The sequence below is a fragment of the Pelophylax lessonae genome (assembly GCF_965119305.1).
Source record: "Pelophylax lessonae genome assembly, chromosome: 1".
In the NCBI taxonomy this organism is placed as follows: Eukaryota; Metazoa; Chordata; class Amphibia; order Anura; family Ranidae; genus Pelophylax; species Pelophylax lessonae.
Genome location: NC_138768.1, coordinates 521,952,351 through 521,961,561, shown reverse-complemented (window position 1 = coordinate 521,961,561; position 9,211 = coordinate 521,952,351). Strand labels below are relative to the sequence as shown.

General features: G+C 44.2%; 1 protein-coding gene across 5 annotated transcripts in view; it reads left to right on the top strand.

The window, feature by feature from the left end:
* Nucleotides 1–7,772: 7,772 nt before the first annotated feature.
* Nucleotides 7,773–9,211, top strand: part of SEPTIN11 (septin 11) — a 182,014-nt gene continuing 180,575 nt past the window's right edge. For all 5 annotated transcript variants that reach the window (XM_082264718.1, XM_082264716.1, XM_082264715.1 and 2 more), the window contains exon 1: nt 7,773–7,939. In XM_082264718.1, coding sequence (XP_082120844.1) covers nt 7,907–7,939 — 33 coding nt within the window. In that variant the 5' untranslated portion in view covers nt 7,773–7,906. The remainder of the gene's footprint in view (nt 7,940–9,211) is intronic.

Here is a 9,211-nt window from a genome sequence, read left to right as displayed (position 1 = left end):
CGACAATTTTTCAAAAATAACACATTTTTTCACATTTTGTTATATGAAATACCCAAAAAAAAAAAAAGTAAAAATCTAAATTTTTTAACATTTTAGGCCAATTTGTTTTCTGCTACATATGTTTGGTAAAAAAAAATCGCAAAAAGCGTATTGTGATTGGTTTGCGCAAAAGTTATTGCGTTTACTAACTAAGGGAAAGATTTTTGTCATTTTTGTTGTTTTTTTTTTTTAACCACTTAAGCCCCGGAAGATTTTACCCCCTTCCTGACCAGGGGTTTTTTTGCGATTTTTTACTGCGTGACTTTAACGGACAATTGCGCAGTCGTGCGACGCTGTACCTAAACAAATTTGACGTCCTTTTTTCCCACAAACATAGCTTTCTTTTGGTGGTATTTGATCACCTGTGCGATTTTTACTTTTTGCGCTATAAACAAAAAAAGAGCGTAAATTTTGCAAAAACAACAATATTTTTCACATTTTTTTATGTGAAATTCCCCCAAACAAAATGTAAAAATCAAAATTTTTTAACATTTTAGGCCAATTTGTTTTCTGCTACATATGTTTGGTAAAAAAAATCGCAAAAAGCGTATTTTGGTTGGTTTGCGCAAAAGTTATTGTGTTTACTAACTAAGGGAAAGATTTTTGTCATTTTTGTTGTTTTTTTTTTTTAACGAGTAATGGCGGCGATCTGCGATTTTTTTTTTGCGGGACTGCGACATTGCAGCGGACAGATCGGACCCTTGACTGACATTTTTGACACTTTTGGGGGTACCAGTGACATTACTACAGTAATCAGTGCTATACATATGCACTGTTACTGTAAAAATGACACTGGCAGGGAAGGGGTTAACTTTATTGGAGAAGGAGGGGTTAAGTGTGTCCCTAGGGGCGTGCTTCTAACTGTGCAGGGATGTGGCTGTTCATGTAACAGCAGAGATCTACGGTCCTACATAGCAGGACCGTACGATCTCTGCTGTTACACAAGGGAGAGTGACAAGTGGCTTTGTTTACACTAGCCGCCTGCCTTTCTCCCTCTATAACTGACATCTGGTCCGCCGGTCATACGCGCGGGGATCAGAGTGAGCGAGCGGGGGCCGAAGTGCGCCTCCGACGGCGCGCGTTCGCCCCCTATTGGCTCGCAGGCGAGTGACATACCGGTACGTCACTTTGCCTGCACGGGGCTGACCGCCGCAGTATATGTACTTGCGGCAGTCGGCAACCGGTTAAAAAAAAATGTAAAATCTGTGCTACTGCCAATGTTTTACGTCTTGAATAGTAGATTATGTTTTTTGGATATTTGGCTTTCTGAGAGCTAGAAGAATTTTTACACATGTAAAGCATGAAATGTACAGACCATACTGGCATTCTTTGCGCAAAAGATTTCTGCCAGGAAGATGTGATGTTCATACATCAGTACCATATGCATGGACCCTTAGGGCCCACTTAGACTTGTGGTTGGGGGCATCAAAAACATACGGTGTAGCTGCGTATTTAGTGCCTACAACCACCCCCCTTAAGTTGTAAAGGCAGCCGTCAGGGGTGCTCACGTGCTGCGGTTATGATACTTTTTGCCCATGTTGTGTTCAGTAGGCAGTACTGCCATCAAATGCAACTCACTCAGGCAGTGAGAAGGCGTTGAACACAGATCGCTTTTCAGAAGCGCAGCAATTTAGCTGTACATGTAAATCTACCCTTAGTGCCTGTTTACACCAAAAAACATCCTCCAGATCTGTTTCACTGTACAGTGCTTTTTTGATGCATTTTACCACATTCCTGTACAGTTCTGTGCAGGAAAAAAGCAGCATGCTGTACTTTTTTTTTCTGGAACTGAAATGTACTGGTATGCACTGAGGTGAACTAGGCCATTGGTCATGACCAGAGGAACTATTTTTAAATAGACTGTTTACTGAAAATCTGCAAACTGAGTTTGTAAATAAAACAAATAAAAAAATGTCCCCCAAAGTAGATTCATTGTCAATCACGACGCCCGCCGTGCTGCCAAACTTGAAAAAAAAAAAACCTCCAGCTCTGACGAAGGCTACCGCTGTCTGCCTGCTCTGCCATCTGACAGTTCTTAAATAGCTAAGGGGTGGAGTAACCCAGTGACATTTTTTTTTAATAAAAGATTTCTCAAAAAATTTTGTAGTGTCTTTATTCACTTTTTACACTTTTTTGGTGAATGGGTAGGGCCCATACTTATTCACATGGGGGGGGGGGGGCAGAACCTGGGGGCCCCCTTGTTAAAGGGGGCTTCCAGATTCTGGTAGGCCTCCCTCCCGCAGACCCCCAAAACCACCAGCCAGGGTTGTGGGGAAGGGTCCTTTGTCCCCATCAACATGAGGACAAGGTGCTGCCCCAAAGCACCCCCCCCTCCATGTTGAGGGCATGTGGCCTTGTATGGTTCGGGAGGGGGAGGGGGGCGCTCGCTTGTCTCTTCCCTTTCCTCATCTGCCGGGCTGCATGTTCAAATAAGGGTCTGTTATGGATTTTAGTGGGGAACCCACGCCATTATTAAAAAAAATTCCCCTTAAAATCCATATCAGACTCAAAGAGCCTGTTATGCATGGGAGGAGGGGGGGACTCCATGCCATTTTTTCTTTTTCTTTGCCGGCAATTGTTTTTTTTTTTTACATTTAGCTGTCAGCGGGGAATCCTGCTGACAGTGAATGACTCATCTGCTGTCAAGGATGCTGCAGCTTCCCACTCCTTAAAGTGTAAGTCCAGGCAAAAACGAACTAACGCTAAACCTGTTCTCTTCCACATTCTAAACAGTGGCGGCCCGTCCATTGGGGCCGCAGGGGTGCCGCCCCCCCAATCCATGTATCCAGCCCCCTAATCTACATGCAGGGTGCCGGATGCATGGATTTCAATAGTGTTTTTTTTTTTTTTTAAGCACTTGTTTAAAGCCAGAGGTTCAAATAGGCTTAAAAAAAGGGTGGGCTCAGGGTGCAAAGCATTGCGCCCTGAGCCCACCCAGTTGTATGACAATACCGAATGAACATTCGCTATTATACTGATTCTCCTCACAGCCAATCAGGAAGCGGGTCCTGAGTCCCCTTTCCCGATTGGCTGAAAAGATAAGCAATTTTACTGGCCATGGGCCAGGAAGAGGGAGGAGACGCACGGCTGGAGGAGACTCACAGGGAAGGAGGAGGTTATGCCCCGTACACATGCATCGATTATTGGCCGGGAATTTTTGGCCAACGTCCGATCGTCCGATTTTCGGCTTGTTAGTATGATGCTTTTGACAACCGACTCAGACTTTTCGGCCGAATAAAATCTGGTGTGCAGGCTATAAAATTTTTGTTGGCCGTCAACACAACGGCCGATTTTCCGTCAGTCAGTACAGATTTCGGCAGACAAAAATCTGATGAGCAAGACTGGGCATGCTCAGAGAAGAAGAAACACACGGAAAGTAAACCAGCACATGACATCACTTCTGAAGTTGGTTTTTGTTGGCCGAGAAAATTCGTGTGCAGTCTAGAGCACATTTCAACCATCACAACAACACTGGGCAAAAGTCAGCCGATTGGTCGGCTGATAATCGTTGCGTGTGTACGGGGCTTAAGGATGCTGGCTGTCCAGCTGGCCAGGTGTCCATCCGTCCCGAGGGGGTGGTGGATTTGAAGGCAGGCCAGCCGTCCTGCGTGGGGGGAGGGGGTGTCGGTTTTGCCACCCCCCCCCCCCAAATTATCATGCACCAGCCGCCACTGATTCTAAACTTAATCTATCTAACCACGTAAAGCAAAAATCGCTGTACTTACCTATTCTGCAGCCGATCCAGTCTAGTCTCCAGCGGCGGAAGCTGTGTGCAGGAGAGGACAGACAACGGCTGTGAAATGGCTGAGAAGTGATGTCACTCATAGAGTTACTATGGAGCTAATGTTTTCGGCTGCTTCTCGTTCACCCGCCTCCAAACTGAAGCCCTTGCTGACAGCTGATGCTGGGACTGGACCGGCTGCAAAAAAGGTAAGTACAGCGATTTTTACTTTACAGGGTTAGATAAGTTAGGTTTAGAAAGTGGCACAGAGCAGGTTTAGCATTGCATAGGTTTTGCCTGAACTTCTACTATAACAACCATGCTGGCTGTTAGGGATGCCGGCGGGTGCCGGCTTTTTAACAAGCAGCGCTATTTAATTTCTTAAATAACTTGTGTCTAGACCACGACTTATTTAACAAATCTATTTATTTATTTAGCTTTGTGACTTGACCTTAGGGTTCTTTCACACGGAGCGGAGCGTATTTTCCTCCGCTCCGGAACTTTTTTTCACTTGTGTCATCCAGTCCGTATGTCCATTTATCATCCCATCTGTTTGCGGATGATAAACGGAGATAATGTATGTCAATGGGTTTGCGGATGTCAGCGAATGACACCGCTGACATCCGTTTTTGCGTCCATTCCGTTTTTTTAAACGGAAGAAAAATAGGGTTCTGTTCCATTCCAAAAAACTGAACTGATAGGAAAGGACGCAAATCGGCAATACCATTGACATGCATTATGTCCGTTTTTCATCTGCAAAAAAATGGGATGAAAAACGGACATACGGACTGCCCGTGTGAAAGGACCCTTAGAGTTGGTTTATGCGGTATTAAGGTCCATTTAACACTTGTGCGACTTGTCCTGCGATTTTGGAATGAAAAGTTGCAAGACAAGTCGTACTCCATTAATTTCCAATGAGTACCGTTTATATCTGTGCGACTTCAACTTGCAATGACTTCAAAGTAGTCCCTACACTACTTTGGTCTGACTTTGATGCGTTTTGAGGTCCATAGATATGGGCATTGCTTCAAGTCCAGTCAAAATTGTGGCACAATTGCGGCGTACAATTGAGCGACTTTTAGGTCACACAAGTGTGAAAGGGGCCTTATCGTGCGTTTTTCAATTGTGTGGTAAATCACTCATAAACTGACTGTGAATTGACATTTTCAATATTGGATGTGTTAAATGGAAATTGTGTCACGTGATCCAATTATCTAATGCGATATTCTTTTGTGAATTGACCTTAAGAGCTCTTTCACATGGAGCGGACCGCATTGCGATCCGCTCGGGCACTTTTTTTTTTTTCACGGAGCGGATGACACTTGTGTCATCCGCTCCGTATGTCCGCATATCATCCCATCCGTTTGCGGATGATATGCGGACATAATGTAAGTCTATGGGCATTGCGGATGTCAGCGGATGACACCGCTGACATCCGATTTTGCTTCCTTTCCGTTTTTTGAACGGAGGAAAAATAGGGTTCTGTTCCGTTCCAAAAAACGGAACAGAACTGAAAGGAGGAAAATCGGATGTCAGCGGATGGTATTCCGCTGACATCCGCAATGCCATCGACTTACATTATGTCCGTAAATCATCCGCAAAAAAATAGGATGATTTGCGGCATACGCCCATGTGAAAGGGCCCTAAGAGTCAGTTTATGTGGTACTTACCGTGCATTTTTCAATTGGGCAGCAAATACCCCATAAACTGACTGTGAACTGACATTTTCAAAATCACATGCGATAAATGGAAACGTGCCATGTGATCCAATTATCTCATGCGATATTCTTTTGTGAATTGACCTTAGCGTCAGTTTATGCGGTACTTACTGTGCATTTTTCAATTGTGCGCTAAATACCCCATAAACTTACTGTGAATTGACATTTCCAATATCGGATGAGTTAAATGGAAAACATGTCACGTGATCCATTTATCTAATGCGAATTGACCTAAGCGTCAGTTTATATTATCGTGCATTTTTCAATTGTGTGGCAAATACCCCATAAACTGACTGTGAATTGACATTTTCAATATCGCATGCATTAAATGGAAATCGCCTCAGGAGATCCAATTCTCTCATGCGATAATCTTCTGTGAATTGACCTTAGAGTCGGTTTATGCGTTACTTATCCTGCATTTTTCAATTGAGTGGCAAATAAACTGACTGTGAATTGACATTTTCAATATCGGATGTGTTAAATGGAAAACGTGTCACGTGATCCAATTATCTAATGCGATAGTCTTTTGTGAATTGACCTTAGCGTCGGTTTATGCGGTATTTACTGTGCACTTTTCAATTGTGCGCTAAATACCACATAAACTGACTGTGAATTAACATTTCCAATATCCGATGCATAAATGGAAAACATGTCCCGTGATCCATTTATCGAATGCGATAATTTTCTGTGAATTGACCTTAGAGTCGGTTTATGCGGTACTTATCCTGCATTTTTCAATTGGGCAGCAAATACCCCATAAACTGACTGTGAATTGACATTTTCAATATCGCATGCATTAAATGGAAAACGTGTCAGGAGATCCAATTCTCTCATGCGATATTCTTCTGTGAATTGACCTTAGAGTCGGTATATGCGGTACTTATCCTGCATTTTTCAATTGAGTGGCAAATACCCCATAAACTGACCGTGAATTGACATTTTCAATATCGGATGTGTTAAATGGAAAACGCGGCACGTGATCCAATTATCTAATGCGATATTCTTTTGTGAATTGACCTTAGCGTCGGTTCATGCGGTATTTACCGTGCATTTTTCAATTGTGCGCTAAATACCCCATAAACTGACTGTGAATTTACATTTCCAATATCCGATGCATAAATGGAAAACATGTCCCGTGATCCATTTATCTAATGCGATATTCTTCTGTGAATTGACCTTAGAGTCGGTTTATGTTACCGTGCATTTTTTAATTGTGCGGTAAATACCCCATAAACTGACTGTGAATTGACATTTTCAATATCGCGTGCATTAAATGGAAAACGTGTCAGGAGATCCAATTATCTCATGCGATAATTTTCTGTGAATTGACCTTAGAGTCGGTTTATGCGGTACTTACCGTGCATTTTTCAATTGGGCAGCAAATATCCCATAAACTGACTGTGAATTGACATTTCCAATATCGGATGCGTTAAATGGAAACGTGTCAGGAGATCCAATTATCTCATGCAATATTCTTCTGTGAATTGACCTTAGAGTCGGTTTATGTGGTACTTACCGTGCATTTTTTAATTGTGGAGGCAAATACCCCATAAACTGACTGTGAATCGACATTTTGAATATTGCATGCGATAAATGGAAACGTGTCAGGAGTTTCAATTATCTCATGCGATATTCTTTTGTGAATTGACCTTAGTGTATTTACTGCGCATTTTTCAATTGTGTGCTAAATACCCCATAAACTGACTGTGAATTGACATTTCCAATATCGGATGCGATAAATGGAAAACGCGTCACGTGATAATTGCATCTCATGCGATAGTCTTTTGTGAATTGAGCCCAGCATCTGGAAAGCGTTATTTAATGCGACACAAACTGTATGCAAAATGCGATAGGCGCGTTACTGGGCGTCCGTGGTATCTAAAATAACAAAGCATGTCTAAGGAGCCCTTTAGAGTGTATGAAATGTTTGTAAACCATGAAATTGGATAGTCTTTGATAACACATATCCTCCTGTCCCGTAGTATGAAGTGTAGTAGCGCTCTGTCCTTTTACACACTTACCACACATCCACTACACGAGCCATACACTCCAAACTATTCTTCAGTCATTTGGGCCGTACCATTGTCTGACGAGGGGAGTTAGGCACAGCTGGGCCCCCTCTCCTTACTGTATATCAGTCCCAGCTGCGGAATTGATGTCAGTGAATTCTATTTCTTTAACCCAATGGCTGTATTATGCGGACAGGAGGGGGTTTTTTTAGTACTTCTCCGCCGAGAATGTATTTGTGTGTGAACTCCCCACCCCTGTTTCCTGAGTTGCAGGGTTCGTCCCTCCCTCCCCTGTGGTGGCCATGTTCGTCCAGCAGTGGCTGAGGAGGTTCAGTCAGTGAGTGAGGCAGCCAGTGCCGGGCGCCGTGCATTCTTCTACACTCCGCTCCCTCCCTTTCTTCCTTCCTCAGGACAGCAGCATGGCAGTGGCAGTGGCAGTGGGCAGGCAGACTGTAAGTTGGCGCTTCTTTCCTCCATTTATTTCTATGCAGTGTGTATGTGAGGGGGGCTTCTTCTATTGTGTTCCTCAGTCCCTGTGGCTGGGAAATGATGGAGAGCGATTCCTGCTTCCCTCTTTGTCATGGTGAGACTGTATCCTCCATCCCTGTGTGTGTATATGTATCTTGTATGGCTGAAGACCGCTATGATGGGGAGGATGATGATGAGAGGAGGCGTAGGAGGAGGTTATATAATCCCATCTATTGTGGGAGCACTGTGAGCCTCATACTATAACCCCTCATGGACTGGATCATCACTCCCATCATAGCCATGGCTTTCTAGCCTGCCTCATGTCTCCCTGCCAACAGAAAGCCTCATTTACACATGCTGGGGTTTTTTATGTTTTTTTCTTTTCTAAATCTGCGTGGGTGAGGAAAAAAAAAAATGTGTGAGCTCAGAGAGTGTGTGATGCTGGACTGAGCCCAAGAGCTAGCAATCAGATCCTCATCTGCTGCCAGTAAACCCTATTAAATGCATTTGATCTGCCCAATGCGTAATGTGATTGGTTATGATGGCAGGACTGGCAGCTGCCCCGGACTCCAATGGGTATGCCACAAAACTTCTGCTGCTTGATCACAGCCAATCACATTGGGCGGAAGGCAGCACTGTGATAAAGGCAGAATGGGTGAGTGCCCGGGACTCCATCAAGGCCAATGGGTATGCCACAAAACTTCCGCTTTTGCTTGATCATACATTGGGCAGAAGGCAGCACTGTGATAAAGGCAGAATGGGTGAGTGCCCAGGACTCCATCAGGGCCAATGGGCATGCCACAAAAGTTCTGCTTCTGCTTGATCATACCCAATCACATTGGGCAGAAGGCAGCACTGTGATAAAGGCAGAATGGGTGATTGCCCAGGACTCCATCAGGGCCAATGGGCATTCCACAAAACCTCTGCTTCTGCTTGATCATACATTGGGCAGAAGGCAGCACTGTGATAAAGGCAGAATGGGTGATTGCCCGGGACCCCATCAGGGCCAATGGGCATGCCACAAAACTTGCGCTTCTGCTTGATCATACTCAATCATATTGGGCAGAAGGCAGCGGTGTGATCATAAAGGCAGAATGGGGGATTGCCTGGGATTCCTCCCCAGACACCATCAGAGCCAATGGGCATGCCACAAAACTTCTGCAAACAAAAAGAAACAAAAAAAGGGCGCACCGACCTAGCGCATTATCCTCAATAAGAGCCCATTCACACTAGAATGACTTGTGAGACGACTTGTG